The following is a 25801-nucleotide window of genomic DNA, read 5'->3' as shown; positions in this document are numbered from 1 at the left end:
AGTGCTAACCACTGAGCCATCCTGGTGAGAAGAAATTACTTCACTCAGACTGGTCATAAACCTTTGCAGTCCAGTCTCCCAGATAACTATGGTTGATGAGTCAAGTGTGCCCAAATCTGAGATTGCTAGATCTTTAGACTCCCATGGAAACAAGAGATCAGGCTCTGGGCAAAGTGGAGTTAAGCTCAAAGATTATCCATGATCATAAAAGCTGAAATCAACTATGGATGCTGGAAATCAGAAATAGAGAAAGAACAGAAACAGAACTGAGGAATGGTCACTGGACCTGAAACGTTAGAGCTTTTCCAGAAATTTCCATTCTTGTTTCAGTCAAGACCATATGAATAGTGGAACAAGGGGCAGCCTATCCCTGCTCCTATTGATGTTGTGATCAAAGTTAGACGTCACACAACACCAGGTTATAGTCCACTCAGAGAAAGTAAGAACTGCCAATGCTGGAGTCTGTGTGGAGCTGGAGGAACACAGCAGGCCAGGCAGCATCAGAGGAGCAGGAAAGCTGATGTTTTGCGTTTTTAAGGCCCTTATGAGTTGATATTTCTCAAAACGTCAGCTTCTCTGCTCCTCTGATGCTGCCTGGCCACCAGTTCCATGCTGTGTTACCAGGTAATAGTCCAACAGGTTTATTTGAAATCACAAACTTTTGGAGCCTGGCTCCTTCCCCAGGCGATGTGGCTGCCAGCATGATGGTGAGACGTCTGTATTATAACCAGCCAGCTCAGCGAGCAAACCAACAACCTCATTCACAACCTGAACTACAGAGCTTTGCAAGAACCTTTCCTATTCATGTACTTATCCAAATGTCTTTTAAACATGGTAATTATGCTTACATCCACCACTTCCTCAGGAAATTCATTCTGCACCCTAAATACCCTCTGTGAAAAAAAATGCGTCATGCCTTTTTAAAATCTTTGTCCTCTCATCTTAGAAACATGCCCCCTGGTATTGAAATCTCCCATCCTAGAGAAAAGACATCTACCAGTAACCCTATCTATACCCCTTATGATTTTATAAATTTCTATCAGGACACCTCTCAGCCTTCTACTCTCCGGTGAAAAATGTCCCAGCCTATCCAACCCTTCTTTATAACCGCCACACCTGGCAACATCTTACAAATCTGTTCTGAACCCTTGATAATACCCTTTTCACAACAGGGCAACCAGAACTGGACACATCTCAGGGGAGTTACTGATACCCCGCCAACACCAGGATGGAGTATGTGGGCAAATCTCAGCAAAAACGCGAAAGATTTTGCAGTTCACCCGGGACTTGAGTCGCTTCGTGGAGCAGGCGTTTCAGTTACCTTTCCGCACTATAACCTGCCGTGTCCTTTTCACTTTGGATCACTCAAATCTCTGTCTGTTATTTTGAAACAAAAACAAAAATGAATTATCCGGAGCAAGGCTATCTTTCATCAAACTCGCTGAATGATGAAAATCTCCAGCAGACTTTAATCTATTTACTTGACTGTTGCTACTTTAATCTGCGGTTGGTACTGAGGGCAGAAAGCAAACGTGATCCCAGCCTTTACGTAAGTGGCAGTGTCTGATTTGATTTCAAATTCTGGGCGTCAGTCAAACGTAAATGTTAGCGGGCCGTGGGAGAGGAGAGGTACTGATTAATTTGGAGAGTGAGGAGGGACTGTGTTTGTGTCAGATGGGCGTTCCTAATGTAAGCAGATTTGTGTCTGTGTGTGTTTGCATAAAGGACATACATTCTCCTTCCTCGCCTGACATACAGCAGGGTCTTATATTCGCGACTTGCATCGCATTCCCGAGGTTACATTGTAAACTGTAACGAATTACAAAGTAACAACACAGGATGAGTTCTGCAATAGCCAAGAGCGATTCCAGGACCTCGCTGCTGAAATGTGGATCCAGGAGGGCTGGCTATCACATGGAAACTGCCCTCGGCAGGAGGGGCTGCTGCCATCGCCCGGACACCGAGGCCGAACCCTGCTGGCAAGAGGCGGCGGGCGGATCGGCTAGGGGAGGCGGCACCGCGGCCAAGGGGAGAGCGAGCAGGAAGCGGGCGGGCGGCGGGAGCAAGCGGCAGCCTGGGGAGCTGGCAGGAGGAGCACCCGGGCTCTCCCGGGGCAGGAGGTGCGCTCCGGAGTCCCCGCTGGAGACCGGGGGCTCGGCGTCTCCTTCTTCGTCCGAAGCCAGCAGAGCGGCGGCTCAGCCGGCGGGTGTGGACCCGCATTTAGTGCGGAACCTCAGCCCCATGTTAGACTCGGTGTACGGCCAGGTAGGTGACTCCTTCCCGTTGTGCCCGGAACCGTGACCAAACTCACCGGGCTTTGACCGGCCAGGGCCGCCTCCTGTATCTCACTCAAAATACCCGGGCAGTTAGCGTGCGTCCCCTACACCAGGACCCAGCAAACTGCCCTGCCCAGGAGGGGACCCCCTCACACCCACCCTCACCCCCCCCCCATCACACCCACCCCCACCCCCCCATCACACCCCCCCATCACCCCCCCATCACACCCACCCTCACCCCCCCATCACACCCACCCCCACCCCCCCATCACCCCCCCATCACACCCACCCTCACCCCCCCATCACACCCACCCCCACCCCCCCATCACACCCACCCTCACCCCCCCATCACACCCACCCTCAACCCCCATCACACCCACCCTCACCCCCCCATCACACCCCCCCATCACCCCCCCATCACACCCACCCTCACCCCCCCCATCACACCCACCCCCACCCCCCCATCACCCCCCCATCACACCCACCCTCACCCCCCCATCACACCCACCCCCACCCCCCCATCACACCCACCCTCAACCCCCATCACACCCACCCTCACCCCCCCATCACACCCACCCACACCCCCCCCATCACACCCACCCATCACACCCACCCCCACCCCCCCATCACCCCCCCATCACACCCACCCATCACACCCACCCCCACCCCCCCATCACCCCCCCATCACACCCACCCTCACCCCCCCATCACACCCACCCCCACCCCCCCATCACACCCACCCTCAACCCCCATCACACCCACCCTCACCCCCCCCATCACACCCACCCACACCCCCCCCATCACACCCACCCTCACCCCCCCATCACACCCACCCTCACCCCCCCTCACCCCCCCATCACACCCCCCCATCACACCCCCCCATCACACCCCCCCATCACACCCCCCCATCACACCCCCCCATCACACCCACCCTCACCCCCCCCACCCTCACCCACCCTCACCCACCCTCACCCACCCTCACCCACCCTCACCCCCCCATCACACCCACCCTCACCCCCCCATCACAACCCCCCTCACCCCCCATCACACCCCCCCTCACCCCCCCATCACACCCACCCTCACCCCCCATCACACCCACCCTCACCCCCCCATCACACCCCCCATCACACCCACCCTCACCCCCCCATCACACCCACCCATCACACCCACCCTCACCCCCCCATCACACCCACCCTCACCCCCCCATCACACCCACCCTCACCCCCCCATCACACCCACCCTCACCCCCCCCATCACACCCACCCATCACACCCACCCTCACCCCCCCATCACACCCACCCTCACCCCCCCATCACACCCACCCTCACCCCCCATCACACCCACCCTCACCCCCCCATCACAGCCACCCTCACCCCCCCATCACAGCCACCCTCACCCCCCATCACACCCACCCTCAACTCCCCATCACACCCACCCTCAACTCCCCATCACACCCACTCTCAACCCCCCATCACACCCACCCACAGCCCCCCATCACACCCACTCTCACCCAGCCATCACACCCACTCTTACCCAGCCATCACACCCACCCTCATCCCCCATCACACCCACCCTCACCCCCATCACACCCACCCTCATCCCCCATCACACCCACCCTCATCCCCCATCACACCCACCCTCATCCCCCATCACACCCACCCTCACCCCCATCACACCCACTCTCACCCCCCTTCACACCCACTCTCACCCCCCTTCACACCCACTCTCACCCCCCTTCACACCCACCCTCACCAAGCCATCACACCCACCCTCACCACACCATCACACCCACCCCACCTCCCATCACACCCACCCTCACCACACCATCACACCCACCCCACCTCCCATCACACCCACCCCACCTCCCATCACACCCACCCCACCTCCCATCACACCCACCCCCACCCCCCATCACACCCACCCCCAACCCCCATCACACACACCCCCACCCCCACCCCCCCATCACACACACCCTCACCCCCATCACACCCACCCTCACCCCCACCCCCCCATCACACACACCCTCACCCCCATCACACCCACCCTCACCCCACTCACCCCCTCCGTCGCACCCACCCTCACCCCATCACCCCCCATCGCACCCGCCCTCACCCCCCATCGCACCCGCCCTCACCCCCCATCGCACCCGCCCTCACCCCCCATCGCACCCGCCCCCACCCCCCATCGCACCCACCCCCACCCCCCATCGCACCCACCCCCCCCACCCCCCATCACACCCACCCCCCATCCCCCATCACACCCACCCCCATCACACCCACCCCCATTACACACACCCCATCACACCCACCCCCCAACACACTCACCCCCACCCCCACCCCCCAACACACTCACCCCCACCCCCCAACACACTCACCCCCACCATCACCCCCATCACACCCAACCCCACCCACACATCACTCCCACCCCCAGCCCACATCACACCCACCCCCATCACACCCACCTACCCCACATCACACCCACCCACACCCCCCCACCCCCTCCGTCGCACCCACCCTCACCCCCCCACTCCCCATCACACCCACCCTCCCCCCCTCACCCCCTCACCCTCACCCCCTCACCCCCTCCGTCGCACCCACCCTCACCCCCTCCGTCGCACCCACCCTCACCCCCTCCGTCGCACCCACCCTCACCCCCTCCGTCGCACCCACCCTCTTCCCCCCGTCGCACCCACCCTCTTCCCCCCGTCGCACCCACCCTCTTCCCCCCGTCGCACCCACCCTCTTCCCCACCCCTCCGTCGCACCCACCCTCTTCCCTCCCCCGTCGCACCCACCCTCTTCCCTCCCCCGTCGCACCCACCCTCTTCCCTCCCCCGTCGCACCCACCCTCTTCCCTCCCCCGTCGCACCCACCCTCTTCCCTCCCCCGTCGCACCCACCCTCTTCCCTCCCCCGTCGCACCGACTCTCTTCCCTCCCCCGTCGCACCGACTCTCTTCCCTCCCCCCGTCGCACCGACTCTCTTCCCTCCCCCCGTCGCACCGACTCTCTTCCCTCCCCCCGTCGCACCCACTCTCTTCCCCCCGCCGTCGCACCCACTCTCTTCCCCGCCCCCGTCGCACCATTACCTTCCCCCCGCCGTCGCACCGATTCTCTTCCCCCCCCCCCGTCGCACCGATTCTCTTCCCCCCCCCGTCGCACCCACTCTCTTCCCCCCCCGTCGCACCCACCCTCTTCCCCACCGTCGCACCCACCCTCTTCCCCACCGTCGCACCCACCCTCTTCCCCCCCGTCGCACCCACCCACTTCCCCCCCGTCGCACCCACCCTCTTCCCCCCCGTCGCACCCACCCTCTTCCCCCCCGTCGCACCCACCCTCTTCCCCCCCCGTCGCACACACTCTCTTGCCCGCCCCCGTCGCACCATTACCATCCCCCTGCCGTCGCACCGACTCTCTTCCCCCCCCCGTTGCACCGACACTCTTTCCCCCCCCCGTCGCACCGACACTCTTTCCCCCCCCCCGTCGCACCGATTCTCTTCCCCCCCCCGTCGCACCCAGTCTCTTCCCCCCCCCCGTCGCACCCAGTCTCTTCCCCCCCCGTCGCACCCACTCTCTTCCCCCACCCCGTCGCACCCACTCTCTTCCCCCACCCCGTCGCACCCACTCTCTTCCCCCACCCCGTCGCACCCACCCTCTTCCGCCACCACGTCGCACCCACCCTCTTCCCCCACCCCGTCGCACCCACCCTCTTCCCCCCCTCGTCGTACCCAGTCTCTTCCCCCCCCGTCGCACCCACTCTCTTCCCCCACCCCGTCGCACCCACTCTCTTCCCCCACCCCGTCGCACCCACTCTCTTCCCCCACCCCGTCGCACCCACCCTCTTCCCCCACCCCGTCGCACCCACCCTCTTCCCCCACCCCGTCGCACCCACCCTCTTCCCCCCCTCGTCGTACCCAGTCTCTTCCCCCCCCCGTCGCACCCAGTCTCTTCCCCCACCCCGTCGCACCCACCCTCTTCCCCCACCCCGTCGCACGCACCCACTCTCTTCCCCCACCCCGTCGCACCCACCCTCTTCCCCCACCCCGTCGCACCCACCCTCTTCCCCCCCTCGTCGTACCCAGTCTCTTCCCCCCCCCGTCGCACCCAGTCTCTTCCCCCACCCCGTCGCAGCCACCCTCTTCCCCCACCCCGTCGCAGCCACCCTCTTCCCCCACCCCGTCGCAGCCACCCTCTTCTCCCCCTCGTCGCACCCAGTCTCTTCCCCCACCCCGTCGCACCCACCCTCTTCCCCCACCCCGTCGCACCCACCCTCTTCCCCCACCCCGTCGCACCCACCCTCTTCCCCCACCCCGTCGCACCCACCCTCTTCCCCCCCTCGTCGCACCCAGTCTCTTCCCCACCCCGTCGCACCCAGTCTCTTCCCCCACCCCGTCGCACCCAGTCTCTTCCCCCACCCCGTCGCACCCACCCTCTTCCCCCACCCCGTCGCACCCACCCTCTTCCCCCACCCCGTCGCACCCACCCTCTTCCCCCACCCCGTCGCACCCACCCTCTTCCCCCACCCCGTCGCACCCACCCTCTTCCCCCCCCTCGTCGCACCCACCCTCTTCCCCCCCCTCGTCGCACCCACCCTCTTCCCCCCCCTCGTCGCACCCACCCTCTTCCCCCCCCCCGTCGCACCGACTCTCTTCCCCCCCCCGTCGCACCGACTCTCTTCCCTCCCCCCGTCGCACCCACTCTCTTCCCCCCGCCGTCGCACCCACTCTCTTCCCCGCCCCCGTCGCACCATTACCTTCCCCCCGCCGTCGCACCGATTCTCTTCCCCCCCCCCCGTCGCACCGATTCTCTTCCCCCCCCGTCGCACCCACTCTCTTCCCCCCCGTCGCACCCACCCTCTTCCCCACCGTCGCACCCACCCTCTTCCCCACCGTCGCACCCACCCTCTTCCCCCCCGTCGCACCCACCCTCTTCCCCCCCGTCGCACCCACCCTCTTCCCCCCCGTCGCACCCACCCTCTTCCCCCCCCGTCGCACACACTCTCTTGCCCGCCCCCGTCGCACCATTACCATCCCCCTGCCGTCGCACCGACTCTCTTCCCCCCCCCGTTGCACCGACACTCTTTCCCCCCCCCGTCGCACCGACACTCTTTCCCCCCCCCCGTCGCACCGATTCTCTTCCCCCCCCCGTCGCACCCAGTCTCTTCCCCCCCCCCGTCGCACCCAGTCTCTTCCCCCCCCGTCGCACCCACTCTCTTCCCCCACCCCGTCGCACCCACTCTCTTCCCCCACCCCGTCGCACCCACTCTCTTCCCCCACCCCGTCGCACCCACCCTCTTCCGCCACCACGTCGCACCCACCCTCTTCCCCCACCCCGTCGCACCCACCCTCTTCCCCCCCTCGTCGTACCCAGTCTCTTCCCCCCCCGTCGCACCCACTCTCTTCCCCCACCCCGTCGCACCCACTCTCTTCCCCCACCCCGTCGCACCCACCCTCTTCCCCCACCCCGTCGCACCCACCCTCTTCCCCCCCTCGTCGTACCCAGTCTCTTCCCCCCCCCGTCGCACCCAGTCTCTTCCCCCACCCCGTCGCACCCACCCTCTTCCCCCACCCCGTCGCACGCACCCACTCTCTTCCCCCACCCCGTCGCACCCACCCTCTTCCCCCACCCCGTCGCACCCACCCTCTTCCCCCCCTCGTCGTACCCAGTCTCTTCCCCCCCCCCGTCGCACCCAGTCTCTTCCCCCACCCCGTCGCAGCCACCCTCTTCCCCCACCCCGTCGCAGCCACCCTCTTCCCCCACCCCGTCGCAGCCACCCTCTTCTCCCCCTCGTCGTACCCAGTCTCTTCCCCCACCCCGTCGCACCCACCCTCTTCCCCCACCCCGTCGCACCCACCCTCTTCCCCCACCCCGTCGCACCCACCCTCTTCCCCCACCCCGTCGCACCCACCCTCTTCCCCCACCCCGTCGCACCCACCCTCTTCCCCCCCTCGTCGCACCCAGTCTCTTCCCCACCCCGTCGCACCCAGTCTCTTCCCCCACCCCGTCGCACCCAGTCTCTTCCCCCACCCCGTCGCACCCAGTCTCTTCCCCCACCCCGTCGCACCCACCCTCTTCCCCCACCCCGTCGCACCCACCCTCTTCCCCCACCCCGTCGCACCCACCCTCTTCCCCCACCCCGTCGCACCCACCCTCTTCCCCCCCTCGTCGCACCCACCCTCTTCCCCCCCCTCGTCGCACCCACCCTCTTCCCCCCCTCGTCGCACCCACCCTCTTCCCCCCCTCGTCGCACCCAGTCTCTTCCCCCCCCCGTCGCACCCAGTCTCTTCCCCCACCCCGTCGCACCCACCCTCTTCCCCCACCCCGTCGCACCCACCCTCTTCCCCCCCTCGTCGCACCCACCCTCTTCCCCCCCCTCGTCGCACCCACCCTCTTCCCCCCCTCGTCGCACCCACCCTCTTCCCCCCCTCGTCGCACCCAGTCTCTTCCCCCCCCCGTCGCACCCAGTCTCTTCCCCCCCCCGTCGCACCCAGTCTCTTCCCCCACCCCGTCGCACCCACCCTCTTTCCCCCCCCCGTCGCACCCACCCTCTTTCCCCCCCCCGTCGCACCCACCCTCTTTCCCCCCCCCCGTCGCACCCACCCTCTTTCCCCCCCCCCGTCGCACCCACCCTCTTTCCCCCCCCCCGTCGCACCCACCCTCTTTCCCCCCCCCGTCGCACCCACCCTCTTTCCCCCCCCCCGTCGCACCCACCCTCTTTCCCCCCCCCGTCGCACCCACTCTCTTCCCCCCCGTCGCACCCACTCTCTTCCCCCCCGTCGCACCCACTCTCTTCCCCCCCGTCGCACCGACTCTCTTCCCCCCCGTCGCACCCAGTCTCTTCCCCCCCCCCCGTCGCACGCACTCTCTTCCCCCCCCGTCGCACTCACCCTCTTTCCCCCCCCGTCGCACCGACTCTCTTCCCCCCCGCGTCGCACCGACTCTCTTCCCCCCCGCGTCGCACCGATTCTCTTCCCCCCCCCGTCGCACCGATTCTCTTCCCCCCCCCCGTCGCACCGATTCTCTTCCGCCCCCGTCGCACCCACTCTCTTCCGCCCCCGTCGCACCCACTCTCTTCCCCCCCCCGTCGCACCCAGTCTCTTCCCCCCCCGTCGCACCCAGTCTCTTCCCCCCCCGTCGCACCCACTCTCTTCCCCCACCCCGTCGCACCCACTCTCTTCCCCCACCCCGTCGCACCCACTCTCTTCCCCCACCCCGTCGCACCCACCCTCTTCCGCCACCACGTCGCACCCACCCTCTTCCCCCACCCCGTCGCACCCACCCTCTTCCCCCCCTCGTCGCACCCACCCTCTTCCCCCCCTCGTCGTACCCAGTCTCTTCCCCCACCCCGTCGCACCCACTCTCTTCCCCCACCCCGTCGCACCCACTCTCTTCCCCCACCCCGTCGCACCCACTCTCTTCCCCCACCCCGTCGCACCCAGTCTCTTCCCCCCCCCGTCGCACCCAGTCTCTTCCCCCACCCCGTCGCACCCACCCTCTTCCCCCACCCCGTCGCACGCACCCACTCTCTTCCCCCACCCCGTCGCACCCACCCTCTTCCCCCACCCCGTCGCACCCACCCTCTTCCCCCCCTCGTCGTACCCAGTCTCTTCCCCCCCCCGTCGCACCCAGTCTCTTCCCCCACCCCGTCGCACCCACCCTCTTCCCCCACCCCGTCGCACCCACCCTCTTCCCCCACCCCGTCGCAGCCACCCTCTTCTCCCCCTCGTCGTACCCAGTCTCTTCCCCCACCCCGTCGCACCCACCCTCTTCCCCCACCCCGTCGCACCCACCCTCTTCCCCCACCCCGTCGCACCCACCCTCTTCCCCCACCCCGTCGCACCCACCCTCTTCCCCCACCCCGTCGCACCCACCCTCTTCCCCCCCTCGTCGCACCCACCCTCTTCCCCCCCTCGTCGCACCCACCCTCTTCCCCCCCTCGTCGCACCCAGTCTCTTGCCCCCCCCGTCGCACCCAGTCTCTTCCCCCACCCCGTCGCACCCACCCTCTTCCCCCCCCCGTCGCACCCACCCTCTTCCCCCCCCCGTCGCACCCACCCTCTTCCCCCCCCCGTCGCACCCACCCTCTTCCCCCCCCCGTCGCACCCACCCTCTTCCCCCCCCCGTCGCACCCACCCTCTTCCCCCCCCCGTCGCACCCAGTCTCTTCCCCCCCCGTCGCACCCACTCTCTTCCCCCCCGTCGCACCCACTCTCTTCCCCCCCGTCGCACCGACTCTCTTCCCCCCCGTCGCACCCAGTCTCTTCCCCCCCCCCCCGTCGCACGCACCCTCTTCCCCCCCCGTCGCACGCACCCTCTTCCCCCCCCGTCGCACGCACCCTCTTCCCCCCCCGTCGCACGCACCCTCTTTCCCCCCCGTCGCACTCACCCTCTTCCCCCCCCGTCGCACCGACTCTCTTCCCCCCCCGTCGCACCGACTCTCTTCCCCCCCCGTCGCACCGACTCTCTTCCCCCCCGTCGCACCCACTCTCTTCCCCCCCGTCGCACCCACTCTCTTCCCCCCCGTCGCACCGACTCTCTTCCCCCCCGTCGCACCCAGTCTCTTCCCCCCCCCCCCCGTCGCACGCACCCTCTTCCCCCCCCGTCGCACGCACCCTCTTCCCCCCCCGTCGCACGCACCCTCTTCCCCCCCCGTCGCACTCACCCTCTTCCCCCCCCGTCGCACCGACTCTCTTCCCCCCCCGTCGCACCGACTCTCTTCCCCCCCCGTCGCACCGATTCTCTTCCCCCCCCCCGTCGCACCGATTCTCTTCCCCCCCCCGTCGCACCCACTCTCTTCCGCCCCCCGTCGCACCCACTCTCTTCCGCCCCCGTCGCACCCACTCTCTTCCGCCCCCGTCGCACCCACTCTCTTCCCCCCCCCGTCGCACCCACTCTCTTCCCCCCCAATCGCACCCACTCTCTTCCCACTCCCCCAATCGCACCCACTCTCTCCCCCGCCTCGTCGCACCCACTCTCTCCCCCGCCTCGTCGCACCCACCCTCTTCCCCCGCCTCGTCGCACCCACCCTCTTCCCCCCCCCGTCGCACCCACCCTCTTCCCCCCCCCCGTCGCACCCACCCTCTTCCCCCCCCCGTCGCACCCACCCTCTTCCCCCCCCCGTCGCACCCACCCTCTTCCCCCCCCCGTCGCACCCACCCTCTTCCCCCCCCGTCGCACCCACCCTCTTCCCCCCCCGTCGCACCCACCCTCTTCCCCCCCCGTCGCACCCACCCTCTCCCCACTCTCCCACTCGCACCCACCCTCTTCCCACTCCCCCAATCGCACCCACCCTCACCTGCCATCGCACCCACCTTCCTCACCATCGCACCCACTGTCACTATCCTCGTTGCACTCATTTCACCCCGTCATTACACCCACATTCACCCCCTCATCACACCCACTGAACCCCCCATAGCGTCTATTTGATTTATTCAGTCATTTTATTCAATCATTGATTGATTTGATTGAATTCTTTAACCGTCTTTAGCTGTGCTTTGTGTGTTTGGAAGCTCTTCCGACTCCCTTGCCTCTCTTAGGGGAGGGTGTTTATGCTGGGGTGGGTGGTCCTTCTAGGGGTTACACTGGGTGAGTTGTGAGCCCCCTCTGGGCGTTACACTGTGTGGGTTGTGAGCCCCCTCTGGGTGGTACACTGGGATGGGGGTGGCCCCCTCTGGGGGTTACACTGATGGGGGTGGCCCCCTCTGGGGGTTACACTGGGATGGGGGTGGGTGTGATGTAGAGAGGTCTGTGTCATGACTCTGATTGTGTGAAGCCATTCTGTAACATTGTCACAGTGACTGGGAGCTGATGTGAGCTAAGATTGTGTTTGACATTACTTGTCACTCTTCCTGACGGGTGAGTGGTCAGACCTGATCAGCAGCTTCCATTTGAAACTCCAGGCCATTTCCAACACCACCCCCACAACACCCAACCCTCCCCAACAGTTAAACCGAATCAAAATTCTCCCTACCCATCAATCTCCCCACCCGCCTTGTGGATGTGTGTTTCTCTCTCAACCTTACCAAGGTGCGCGTCCCTCATGAGGAGCCCAAGGGAGAAATGCCTCCCTACCTCTGCTGTCTTTAGCAGTGAGCTGGGCTCGGAGTTGTCAGCCCACTCTTCCTCCCTCCCATCTAAACTTCATGGTCCAATTAAAGGCGCAGTGCCTTAGGGTGAGATCAAGAGGACACATTGGAAGGTATATTTGCTCATCGAACTGGCCCACTGGGTGTGGGGAGAGGGAACGCTGCCTAGAGATATCCCACCAACTCACAGGGAGCGAGGCTGTTTTACTCTGTAAGGCATCACATGTCAAACGCACCTTGAGTCCACGTGGGACTTGAACCCCAACTTTGTGACCCAGAGGTAGGGGCACTACTGTTGTACCGCAAAACTCCACACCTTGGGTCTACACTTGGTCTTTCCAGCAAGGAGTCCTTGGGAAGGAGTAGGAGATCTGGACCCAGTATTGTATCTCTCCATGAATAAGCTCTGTCCCCTCCCAAGAAAGCTAAAATTGACTGTCGTAACCTTAGTACAATATTAATTGCCAGACACAGGTGCAAATAGCTGTGTCACAGAGGGAATATGAATCAGCAATTAAGTTTAGGGAGCTTTAATTAAGACATGTCACCGTATTTGTCATTGACCAGACAGTGTGTGTCTTGCTATAAACTCTTCTACCTGTGGGGTGTCAGTGCAATCCAAGATCACTGTCTTTGTCAGAAACAGCAGTCTTAAAGCTGCCTTCTTGGATTGGATTCAGCATGCATTAGGTAACCCAGCCAGGTCTGGAGAAAGCAGAGAGCTGCTCACATTGCCTGAGTCCCTGGTAAGGCAAGGCAAGCAGCATAAGTACATTAAATTGTCCCTCTCCATTTCGGTTTAAGGTGTACAGTTTAATAAATTGTAGTTTTATTTAGTCTGCAAGGTACATGCTGCATTCACATTACAGTCGTGGCAAATACTTCACATTCATTTCGGGAGGGTAGATGGCAACGTAAAGCTGTCGGCAAGTTTACACCGACAGTGGTTGTACATTAGCCAGACTTTCTGCAACATAAAGGATCCATTTTCTCCTTTATACATCTATCATTTACACCTGTTCTAAATCTCAAATTCTCCTTTACTGTCTTGAGCACTCCCTTTGTCATTTGCACTGCACGCCCTCACAATCTGTTCCATTCACCCCACTTCTGTCAACGCCATAAAAAAAACACCACTTTCCAAACCCTTTCAGTTTTGAAACAGAGTCAACAAGTCTCAAAATGTAAACCCTGCTACTTTCTCCATAGAAGCTGTCAGACCCACTGAGTTCCTCCAGCATTTTCTCTTTGTATTTCAGGTTATCTCCGATTTTGTTTTTATTCACATTTCATGATTTCATTTTGAGCTTCTAATCGTGACTGTCACTCTGAGGTTGAGGTCTGTTGCTTTTACAGAATCACAGTGTCTTACAGCATGGAAGGAGAAAGTCCACTGTGCCTGCGCTAGGAAGAGAAATCCAATTCATGCCACCCTTTCACTCTTTCACCACAATATTTCAACTGCCTTTCAAAAGTTATTAGTTAAGCTGCTTCCGCTACCTTTGTAGGAAGTATATTCCAGATCGTAGCGAGTTTTGAGAAGATCCAGATCATCTTAATTTGCTACACTCAAAGTATCTCTGTTTTTCTTTCAATAATTGCTTTGTGTTCTCTTGTTCCCGACTCTCCTGCCAGTGGAACTAATTTATCATGATCTACTCTACTAAAATATTGACATTAAACAACATAAAATCTTTACTTAGTCCTTTCAATTCCATGCAGAATAAGCCCAGTTATCGCCATAAATACCCCTGTCATCTTTTGCCATTCTACATTTCACTGGGTACATCAGGCTGTTGCACAGTCTCTCAGGATTGTACTTTTCAGTTGTGAAGACCATCTCTGTTTATTTTTCTGGAGTTTTTATCGAGGATAGAAATGGGAAAAGAGCTGGTTTTAAAACAAAAAGGATTGCTGAAGGATTTCTGCAGTTTTTGAAAGCAAGTAACCTTGCTCAATGTAACTACTGTTTGCACAGCTGCTGGTTCAGACAGTAATGGATGGTTTGCATATGAACTGGAGCCAAGGGTTATGTTCAAACAGATATTCAGCGAGCAACAAGTAGCTTATTAGTCTGTGCAAAGGCCTCCTGCCTACCAACAGGTGTGTGATTGGTTCCCAGGTAGATAAAGAATTTGGCAGCTTAAAAAAAAATAGACAGAAACCATCAGATCTCCACAGGCTTATGACCTGTCTCTGTTTTCTGCCGTAAAAAAAACCACCTTAAGCCTGAAAGAAACCAGTTGATTTATCCTTCAGCAGTTGCTGTAAACTGCGAATTTTATAAAAGACCTTTTATAATTTGTGAACCAGTTACCCTATGCCTCCTGCAAACAAGTGGACGCATCTGGAGAAGGAAGATCAGGAATTAACATTTTGATCAGCGCAAGAAATATTTCAGCAAATCCTGAGAACAGAGCCCACTGAACTGTTTTCTTGGTTTATCTCTTTGCCCATAACACCCATGTTTTTATTCTTGTTTCTCTATCTGTGCTTGTGTGTGTATGTTTAGAGGGGGAATTTTTCAGGTAATTAGAAGTTAATGGATAGAGTTACATGCTGATGGTTCGTAGTTGTTTACCTGTGGCTCAGGTATTTATAAGAACAAATACTTACTGTAGTGTACAGATGCCTGGTTCTGTGCTTTCTGCCTCAAAGTTGGGTAAATTGGAGAATTCTGAGTACTTTAAAAAGAATTTGACTCCGGGAGTAACAGTGCTCGGTTTCCAGCATGCTACCCCAGTCTAACGCAGTCAATGTTCCTGACTCTTCCATCACCGTCCCAGAAAATGCCCTGTACAGATAGAACAGACCCACTTGAGGTGAGGGCAGAGAGTTATTTAGTGGGGTTAGGATGGACAGGGGTTTTCTGAAGAAGACTTGGTCCCATTGCATAAGCTCAAACATGGCCATTCTGCTAATTACAATCTGCCACCCTCCTTTAGCTGATGAATCAGTACTCTTACCTATTGAACTTCACTTGGAAGAAGCAATCCCACCATCAGGAATGTTTCAATAGCACTAATACTGACTAAGGCGACCATGTCCTGACGATGGTACCTGCCAGGTTGGACTGGCAGCTAGTGGTAGAAGAACTAATGAGATGGATGAAAACCTACCTGACCTTGTCCTCACCAATCAATCTGTAGCCAATACATCCACCTATGACAGTACTGATAGGAGTGACAGTCGCAAAGTCCTTTCGGAGATAAAGGCCCCTCTTCACACTGTACATCCTTTTGTATGATATTCCCATGGTGCTCAATGTGATAGACAGCTCAAAACTGAATCATCCCTGAGGCCATGATTGACAGCAGATTATATTCAGCGGTCATCTCATGGCCCAGAATATGGCACGCTACCATCAAACCACTACCATGAAGCATGGCATTAACAGCACCAGCTATGCCTAAAATATGGGTTGGCAACCTGTACAAACGACAGCGTAAGACATCAGGCAGCAGAATGTTGGGGAATTACCTGATTTTAGTCCCATTTGTTTCGACAGTATTTTTTCTCTGCTGAGATTCATCACCTTAATTCCCTCATCAAAATCAACCACTGGTTTATCTTCTATTTCTGGTATCTAACTGTTTTTAACCGTTGTGGAGACAGACATAGAACATTTTTTCAACATCTCTGCTATATTGTCATTTCCTATTATAAATTCTTATGCTGCTGTTCTTAAGGGGTCCAAATTTACTTTCGCTACTCGGTTTTTAATGTAATTTTTTTAATGTTCTGGGTTAGTCTGCATGTGTTCTATCATTTTCCTTCAGCCGGTGGACTTTGTTTCTAAAACATACCCGACCCTCAGATATATAATTACTGTTTGCAATGTAACAGACCACTTATTTTAATCTAATATTATCCGTAATTTCTGTAGTTAGCCACTGATCGAGCTTTGTCACTGTTGAAACATTTTGAATTATTGCTTTAAATGTTTCATATCTTTTAATCGGCCTTCTCCCCCCCTCCCTATATCTGTGTAATTGGCATTGTTTAAGATACATGTTTATAATTGGATTATCTCATTTCCAAATTTAATTGGGAATTCATTTGTACTCGGACTACTGTTTTCCAGTGGATTGTTTACTATGGTGGTACTAATTAACCGTGATCATTGTAAACAGCGAGATTTAAAATAGCTCTATCTCTGGTTGGCTTTACAACATGTTGCACCCAGAAATATAATGAAAGCCATCTATAAGTTGATTTTCCAGACTGTCTTTGCCAATTGATTGAATCAATCTACATGAGGATTAAACTCCCCCTCAGCCATAATGCATTACTTTTAATAACATCTAGATTGTTTATCTCTATTTGTGCTGCTGGTTAATCTATGTTATTGTATATGCTCTACATATTCAGATAAATTACTTCACTTTTATTTATCTTATTACAATTTACAGTTTGGAACTGACTTTCCATTTGCAATGTCACCATTAATCTCACTGTCCCTTCCTGTTCTGCTCAGCATTTTACACACACCAATGTACTTTTCTATTGCCCCAGTGTTTTTATTTTTGGAATCTTAACCTTCTTTCATCTGAGCCCACCTCCCTTTCTGCTAATTAAAAGCCATTTTTTCCTTCCCTGAACATTCTTGCTAATGACCCGAGAAGTTCTACGCTTTGTCTCTTCTTGCGATGCGTGGTTATCATTACCGTATTGTCATGTAAAGGTAAAGGAGCCACAGTCCCAGAGAACCATAGATCTGCTCTTTCATTAGAGAGACACAACCGGTGGTAGTTTAACCTGAGGGTCCCTTCTCCTCAAGTGAGGGGTGCGATTGAGAAGGCAAAGGCTTTTTGGTAACATCAGCCAGCTGTTGGCATCACTCCTCATTGCAAACCAGCCATCTGGCAAACAGACCCCATGTTCTCACTCTAACTTTACAAATCTTTCTTCATTTGAATGGTCCCTCCATTATATAATTTAAAGCTCCCTTCTCAGCTCCAGTCCAACAGGGTGGCACGGTGGCCCAGGGGTTAGCACTGCTGTCTCACAGCACCAGAGACCCGGGTTCAATTCTACCTTTGGGTGACTGCCTACGGGCACGTTCTCTCTGTGTCTGTATGGGTATCTTCCGGGTGCTCCCATTGCCTCCCACAGTCCAAAGATGTGCAGGTTAGGGTGGATTAGCCATGCTAAATTGCTGACAGTGTGCAGGCTGTGTGGTTTGGCCATGGGGAATGCAGGTTACAGGGATTGAGTGGGATCTCCTTAGGAGGGTCATCGAAAATGTGATGGACTGAATGGTAGGCTGCTGCACTGTGGGGATTCTGTGAACTTGCAGGACACAATCCAGGTGACAATTACCCCAACAGTACTGCTCCCTCATTCCCCAGTGCTGATGCCATTGCACAAGGAGAAATAGGTTTTGATTCATGGGAAAGAGGGAGCTGTACACCTGGGATAGTCTCCACCTGAATTGTGCTGGGAATGGTGTCCTGCAAGTAGAATCACGGAATCCTACGGTGGGGAAGGAGACCTTTCAGCCCATCAAATTCCCAAGCACGAAGCTGTGAATTGAACTTTCTGATCTTATTTACCTTAAGAAGTTTGCTCATAGTTCAGATAGTAATCCGGGCATGATCAGCTCTGTTTTTCTGAATGTTGGCTTAGCCCCTAACCCTCATATTCCCTCAGCAACATTTGTCCCAGCAATGCAGCACGGAGAAGGGGACTTGAGTCTGGCCACCAGGCCCAAGGCCCATGACGGACCACTTAACAAGAGGGACTGTAACATTGGACAATTCCTTTATTTCTTCATTTTTCTGCCTTTTATTGCAGTGTTTTGGTTTATTTTTCTGAGATGGCATCAGAGTGGTGAGACTAAATAACATTTTTCACCATATTTTGTAACAAGATACATGTGACAATAATTTAATCAAATCGCAACTTTTATCTTGGTCCTATCAATGTGATAGACCTTGACAACTCAATGCAAGGTTCTTATCATTACCATTTTAAATAGTGTTAAAGTCTTAAAGAGAAGACCTTAACCCTGGAGAATTTCAAATGTGGAACAGGGCTGTAAAGAAATACAATTTTAAAAATATATTTTTAGTCACTCTGTTATAATATATCTTCATACAGATAGAACTTGAATTTAAAACTTTTGGTACAGAAGTAGGGACACTGATGCTGCACCTCAAGAGCATCCTAGCAGCCTGTTTAATCTCAGAGTCAGGCAAATTGTTTGAATGTAAACAGGTTAATTTGGGAAATCCAGCACAGATTCAATAAAGATGAGCCATCTTAACTCAGAGATCGTAAGAACCACTGATGCTGGAATCAGAGATAACACAGCGTGGAGCTGGAGAAACACAGCAGGCCAGGCAGCATTATCAGGAACAAGAAAGTTGATGTTTTGGGTCAGCGCTCTTCTTCCGAAGAATTTCCTGAAGAAGGGTTCCAACCGGAAATGTCAGCTTTCCTGCTCCTCTGATGCTGCATGACCTGTTGTGTTCATCCAGCTCCACACTGTGGTATATCTTAGCCATGCTTAACTAATCTGTTTGAAGGTTTTGAGGTAACACAAGAAGACTGATGGAGATAATCCTGTTGATGTGGTGCACACAGGGCTTTTAAAGGGTATTTGATAAAGTGGTACAAAATAAAGTAGTCAGCAAAGTTTTAAAAACCCAAGGAAGAAAAGAGACAATATGCTGGAGAGCTAGATGAACACAGCAGGCCAAACAGCATCAGGGGAGCAGGAAGGCTGACGTTTTGGGCTGTGACCTCCTTCAGAAAGAAGGGTCTAGGCCCAAAATGTCAGCTTTCCTGCTCCTCTGATGCTGTTTGGCCTGCTGTGTTCATCCAGCTCTACAGCTTGTTATCTCAGATTCTCCAGCATCTGCAGTTCCTACTATCTCTGAATAATTTTAAGACAGATGTCAGAGGCAGGTTCTTTCCTCAGAGAGTGGTAAGGGTGTGGAATACCCTGCCTGCCAATGTCGTTAACTCAACCACATTAGGGGCATTTAAACAGTCCTTGGATAACCGTATGGATGATGATGGGATAGTGTAGGGGGATGGGCTCAGATTAGTTCAGAGGTCGGCGCAACATTGAGGGCCAAAGGGCCTGTTCTGCGTTGTAAAAAAAAAAGAGACAAGTGGCACCACTGATATGTAGTTGGATATGTGACAGGAAGCAGATGGTAATGATAAGCAATTGTATTTTTGAACTGGAGGGAGATATAAACTATGGCTCTCCAGGGTTCTGTACTAGAACTACTGAGTCACTGGTGAACTTATAATGTAGGGGACACAATTTTGAAAATAGGAACAGTTGTGAACTATGAACTAGTATCAGCTAACTGATATCCTTCAGGGAAGGAAATCTGCTGTGTTTACCTGGTCTGGCCTCTAGACTCGCAGTAATGTGGTTGACTCTTAACTGTCCTCTTAGGTAGCCTAAAGAGCCAATCAGCTCAAAGGAAATTAGGAATGAGAAATAAACACCAGTCTTGTGAACAACACCTACATGCATTATAAGAATTTGAAAATAACTTGACAAGGATGATTAATGGGCTGTTAAAGTGGATAGGTGTGTGGCAGATGAAATTTAATGTAGGGATGCTTTCAAGTGATAGATTTGGTGAGGAAGGTTGATACAAAATAAAGGTATAATTCTAAAAGGGGTTTAGAAGTAAAGGCACCTCAGTGTGTTTGTGAACAAGTTATTGAAGGTGACGAGGCAGACTTGAGAGTGTAGGGGAATAAAGTATAAGGATATGGACTTTATAAAGAGAAACATACAGTACAAAGGCAAGGAAGTTCGAGGGAACCTGTAGAAAAAACACTGCTTCGGCCTCAATTCTGGGCACCATAACTTAGAAAAGAGTTGAAGGCATCAGAAAGGACGTTAAGATTTGCAAGAGAGTCTCTCGAGATGAGAGACTTCAGTTCTGCAGACAGACTGGAGAAGTCCACTTGTTTGGAGAAGGAGGGTTGAGAAGAAAGCTTGCTTACAGAAGTGTTCAAAACCGTGAGAGGTCAGGATGAAAAATATTCCCATTGATGTAAGAGTTGACTATCGGAGGTCATGAATAACCAAAGAATGAAAGGAATTGGGAGGAAAAATCTTTTCATGCAGTGAGAAGTTAGGATCTGGAAAGTATTGCCTGAGTCTGGTGGAGACAGATTCATTTGTGGCTGTCAAAACATAATAGGATCATTCAACTGAGCAAATTTGAGGGGCTGCGGTAAAAAGAACTAGCTCTCTCTTTTAGGAAGATAGCATAGACATGGCAGGCTGAATGGCCTCCTGCACATTGAATCTGTGAATTAATGAGTCTGTGAATTAGTGGAGGGACTTGTGAGCTGATATACAGGTTCATAGGCCCTAATGGGGACACTGGTTCCCCTCAAAATTGAACCCAACTGTCTTAGTAACCCTTTCTTCATGGGAAAGCTGTCTTCAGCTTCTTTCAGGCCCTCTGTGGAAGTTGGGTATCGGCTGGCTGTTGGAGTTGACTGGATGGAAAAGACAACAGCTCCATACCTCAGGCCCCCAGCTGTCCACAATTTGCGATTCAAAGAAGGGGCTTCTTCACCCCATGGGACAAAGAAAAAACTCTTGGTGTATCCACAGCGAAGTAAGAGGAGGGGACCATTAGGAGAACGGGCAAGGAGAGTCGTGGCCTAGTGGACATGATACAGCTTGTATCTAACAAACTGCCCGCAGTAAATCCCAGCCTTCAGCGAACAAAAGGAAGGTTTGCCAACGCACAGGCAAATCATTGAGACGTATCAAATAGAATATCTTTAGAACTACAGCACAGGAACGGGTCCTTCGGCCCATGATGATGTGCTGAACATGACGCCAAATTCAACTAATCCCTTCTGCCTGCCCTTGGTCCATTACCCCTCCATTCCTTGCGTATTAATGTGCTTATCTAAAATTCCCTTAAATACCCCTATTGTATCCACCTGTACCACTGCTGCAGCAGTGCATTTCAGACTCCTACCATTCTTTCTGTGTAAAAAAACTTAGCCCTCGTCTTTTTGAACATCCCCCCCCCTACCTCAGCTCACCTTAAATGCATGCCCCCTATCTCCCAAGTTCAACTGACATACCTCACCCTTTGCAAACATCAGAGTGCACACCAAGGAGAAATGAAGTGCTTCCAACTTATTAGATTATATTTAGAGAATGACCTGTTTCTATTCCGATTCTATGCATCCTGAATTGACCTTATAAAATGCTCTCTCTTATCTTGCATTTACATTGTCTGATCCCTGGGGCCAGACAAATAAATGTGGCACTGGATGTAGGCCACTATTTCAATGGGTCACCATATTAATTTCTGTCACAGTCTGTTGTGATTAACCTTGATTAACCTTGTTAAAGCACTGTTGAAACTTAATGTGGGAAGAGACCGGAAGCTGGATTTCTGATAGCCGTTTGGTGTAATGTAATCTCCTGGCACAGCCCTGGTTCAGGGGAACTTGCTCGTAAAGTCAGGAAATCTGGTTTGAGGAGATGGAACATGCGATTGGGTTAGCATTAAGTGTTAGGGAATTTTAACCCAACTGGTGGGTTTCTGAGCAGGCAGACTCAGTCAAAACAGCTGAAGCTGCCAACATATGCCAGATTGTGCGATTTAGAGCACAGGAAAATCACATCAAGCAGGAAGGCCAGCTCCTTAACTATAAAAACTGCTCATTGGCTGCTTACTTAACCTCTGCTACTGAACTTAACTGTCTTCAGGGCTTCTCAAGTTACCTGGAATTGAAAATGAAGGCAAGAATAGAGTGGTATTCAACAGGGGCTGAGTAATTGTCAGATAAGAATTTTTTTTTGGACACTGAAATCTCAAATCTGCTCACTCACCTGAATTTCTCTAATTGGCAAGCTTTCCTTCTGAACTGGAGAATGATGAACACTGATATTTGTACAGCTTTACATGATTATTCTTAATTTGCAGTGTTCGTAGATGTGTTTTTAAGGTACCTTAGTCAAGCCAGTTTTTTTTTGCTTAATTAGAAGCATAGAATCCCTACAGTGTGGAAACAGGCCATTTGACCCAAAGAGTCCACACTGACCCTACAAAGAGCATCCCACCCAGACTCCTCCTGCTATCCTATAAACCCTGAATTTCCCAATGCCCTAATATGCCTAACAGACACATCCCTGAACACCATAGGTAATTTAGCATGGTTAATCCACCTAGCCTGCACATCTTTGGACTGTGGGAGGAAACCAGCAGAAACCTTCATGGACACAGGGAGAACGTTTAAACTCCACACAGACAGTCACCCGAGGGTGGAATCGAACCCAGGGCCCTGGCACTGTGACGCAGCAGTGCTAACCACTGAGGTACGATGCTGTCCTAAGCCAACTTTTAGTGGGAGAGGAGTGGTGGGTTGAAGTACAGGTTATTTTTTATTTATGGCCTGAAGAAATACAGAAGAAAATTACAGAGAGCACTGCAGAACTCAACGCCAAATCTTAAGGGAACCAGCAAAAGGCAAACAAGGCACAGTTACACCACATGACAACTAATGATTATTTGCACAATTCACAGACGCCTTTATAAGCCTCAATGGTGATTGTAGAAGCAGTCATGTTTCAGCATCCATGAATTACTTGTCAGATTATTTTAACAGCGTACAGATTGAGGTGAGTGCTGCGTAAGTTTGGCTGTTAAAATTGCAGCTGGAAGCAACACATCACCATGGTGAAGCACAATTTCATTTATAGTATAACTCACATCAAAATAGTTGATGCTAAAGTTTGATTTTTGAGTATGCCCGATGCATTATAGAATAATTAACATACTTTGGGTATCTTTTAAAATGTGATACTGTTGCGGCCATTGCTAAGGATTATGTTACAGACGTGATGTGTGCACATCTCCAGATTCAGTGCTTTTGGCAAGAAAACAGTTCACAACTTGAGCTGAATGCCCTTCATTTTTTAAATCAGCATACAGAAAATCTGGCATTTATCACTGGAAATCAGTAACAAACACAGATTTAAATGAGCTCCTTCCACAACCTGCAGAACATCTTGAAGCATTTTAGCTAATGAAGCACTTTAACTAAGCGTGCTCTAATGAAGAAAAGGACTGATTTAAGAATTCTCTATTTATTGTGCACTGTCTGTATAACGGGAGTGAGTTTGACTTTGGTAAAACAAACAAGATTGATTCAGCCGCCCATCATACTGTCACCTCTGAGTTTAACTTCCCACAAGAGTCAAAATGTCTAATTAGATCAAGAGTCTCCCTTCTCCATCAAGAAAGGATAGGGAGGGAAATTTATGAGTGTAGTATTATGGAATTTCAGACAAGGGAGCAGCTGTGAGATCTCCATATCTAAAACCTGTCTTATCTAACAATTGCTCTGCCTTGTCATCCCACTTTCATCAGCAGAATCATAACAGCCATTAACTGCGTGGCTCCTATTACCATGCCTTTCAGGGCTCAGTGGTAATTCTAAAACGTGGGTCAGTACGTTGCAGCTTCAAACCTATCTCCAGACTTTTCCATGTAGAACCTAAGCTGGAAATTCAGAACACTGTTGGTGGTGTCAGTTCCAAATAAGAGGATAAACCAAGGCACCATCTTCCCACTTGACGTAATTTGAAGTCTTTCATTGCCAGGATGACAATTGCTCTTAAGTCATAACAGCAGAGAAATAGTGCACAAATTTGCGTTTTCCAACTCTACTACATTTCACTTTGGGGAAAGTCATTGGCAATATTGTGAATAAAACAAAAAAAAACTTGAGAGAGAATAAATGACGTTGATTTTAACCTCAACTGTTGAGGAAAGTGCAAAACGGCCTCAGTCTGAGTCTGGATCTCGTCTGCATGCCATTGCTCAGCTGCCGAGGCAAGCAAAAAGTTTGGAGCACAAAAGGTAGCATCAAAGGAAAACTCCCCGGTAAACAGGTCGGGGTCTTGAGAACGTCCTGCAGTGAGGAATGAGAGAGGAGATGGGGAATCCAGGGCAGGGAAGGTAACAAACACCTTCCTTTGCCAAGTCTAGAGGTGCTCAGTACAGTGAAGGAAAGTGTCTCCCTCGCCTTAACCTTCCTCTTGACTAGTCACCTCCCAGAGAGAAAACAAAACAGGAAGAAAATAGTGACAAACCCAGAAAGTCAGCAGGCCTGGCACCAGCTGTGGAAAGCAATAGAATTAACGTTTCAAGTACAGGATGACCGTTTGTCAGAAATCTATAACATTTGTAAACCAATGTATTGGTCATGCTGGTCCTCCCTTTAGAAGACCAGGTTGGACCAAGATGTGTTGTTTGCAGGTTTTATGAGTTTTCCCTTCTGGCTCGTGGGAAAACCACAGGTTGCCCTGTTTAAGACCTGAGTGAAGAAGCAGTCACTAATATAACAGATTCCCCACTGTTCATAAATTTATGAGGCATCCACCTCCAACCCACTAGGTGGCTCAGCTGTATTATGGATGTTCTTGGCTATGTTACAACATTGGTCAAAGTCTAAACCACCCACAACTAATTCAGTGTCATGTGATTTAATATTTTGGAGTTGGATTTGCACCATACAAGCCAGGCTACCTATTTGGGGAGGAAAAAAAGATAAAAATTAAAAATAGGGTAAAGAGAATGTTGTTGAAAATAGAGTCAGCAAATTTGCATCTGTAGGGACAATAGCAACATCGAATATATGTCTTTCGAGTTGGAGGAAATTTTGTTGTGGTGTTCAGCAGGGAAAGGAGAAAGGGCACCCGCTCCTTCTGATGTACGAGTGACCTAGATCTTAACGTACAGTGTGCTGATTCAAGACTTGTGGATGTTATAAAATACTGTGAACTGAGCAGAGAACCATGTAGAAATTCAGAAGAGCATAGAGAGGTTGGTAGACTGGCAAGATGAGTAGCCGATGAAGGTGGTGATTTGGTTTGATGGGGAGAGCCAATATAAAGAGTTAAATTCTAAAAGAGTTGAAGGGGCAGAGGGACTCCTGGGTTGTGTGTGCACAGATCATCGAGGGTGGTAGGACGGGTTGAGAATGAGGTGTACGGAATTCTCTGCTTTAAGGGTATAGCGTACAAAAGAACGCATGTTAAATCTATGTGAAACACCGTATCAACCTAAACTGTAACTTCAGGAAGAAGGTAGAGCAGTTCAGAATAGTTCCAGGAATGAGGAGCTTCAGTGATGGAGAAAGGAGGGAACAACTGGTTCAGAGATAGTAGGAACTGCAGATGCTGGAGAATCTGAGATAACAAGGCGTAGAGCTGGATGATCACAGCAGGCCAAGCATCAGCAGAGGAGCAAGAAGGCTGTCATTCTGGGCCTAGACCCTTCTTCAGAAATGGGGGAGGGGAAGGGGGTTCTCCTCCCCCATTTCTGAAGAAGGTTCTAGGCCCGAAACATCAGCCTTCCTGCTCCTCTGATGATGCTTTGCCTGGTGTGTTCATCCAGCTGTACACCTTGCTATCCCAGGGAACAACTG

The 25801-nt window shown here is 53.6% G+C and overlaps 1 protein-coding gene across 1 annotated transcript in view; it reads left to right on the top strand.

The window, feature by feature from the left end:
* The first annotated feature begins 1628 nt into the window (after positions 1-1628).
* Positions 1629-25801, top strand: part of cabp1a (calcium binding protein 1a) — a 109814-nt gene continuing 85641 nt past the window's right edge. The window contains exon 1 of the mRNA XM_048555677.2: positions 1629-2265. Within this exon, the coding sequence (XP_048411634.1) occupies positions 1840-2265 (426 nt within the window). The 5' untranslated portion in view covers positions 1629-1839. The remainder of the gene's footprint in view (positions 2266-25801) is intronic.

This window comes from Stegostoma tigrinum, chromosome 26 (assembly GCF_030684315.1).
Source record: "Stegostoma tigrinum isolate sSteTig4 chromosome 26, sSteTig4.hap1, whole genome shotgun sequence".
NCBI classification, from domain to species: Eukaryota; Metazoa; Chordata; class Chondrichthyes; order Orectolobiformes; family Stegostomatidae; genus Stegostoma; species Stegostoma tigrinum.
The sequence above is the reverse complement of the archived record's forward strand: the minus strand, read 5'-3'. Positions and strand labels throughout refer to the sequence as shown.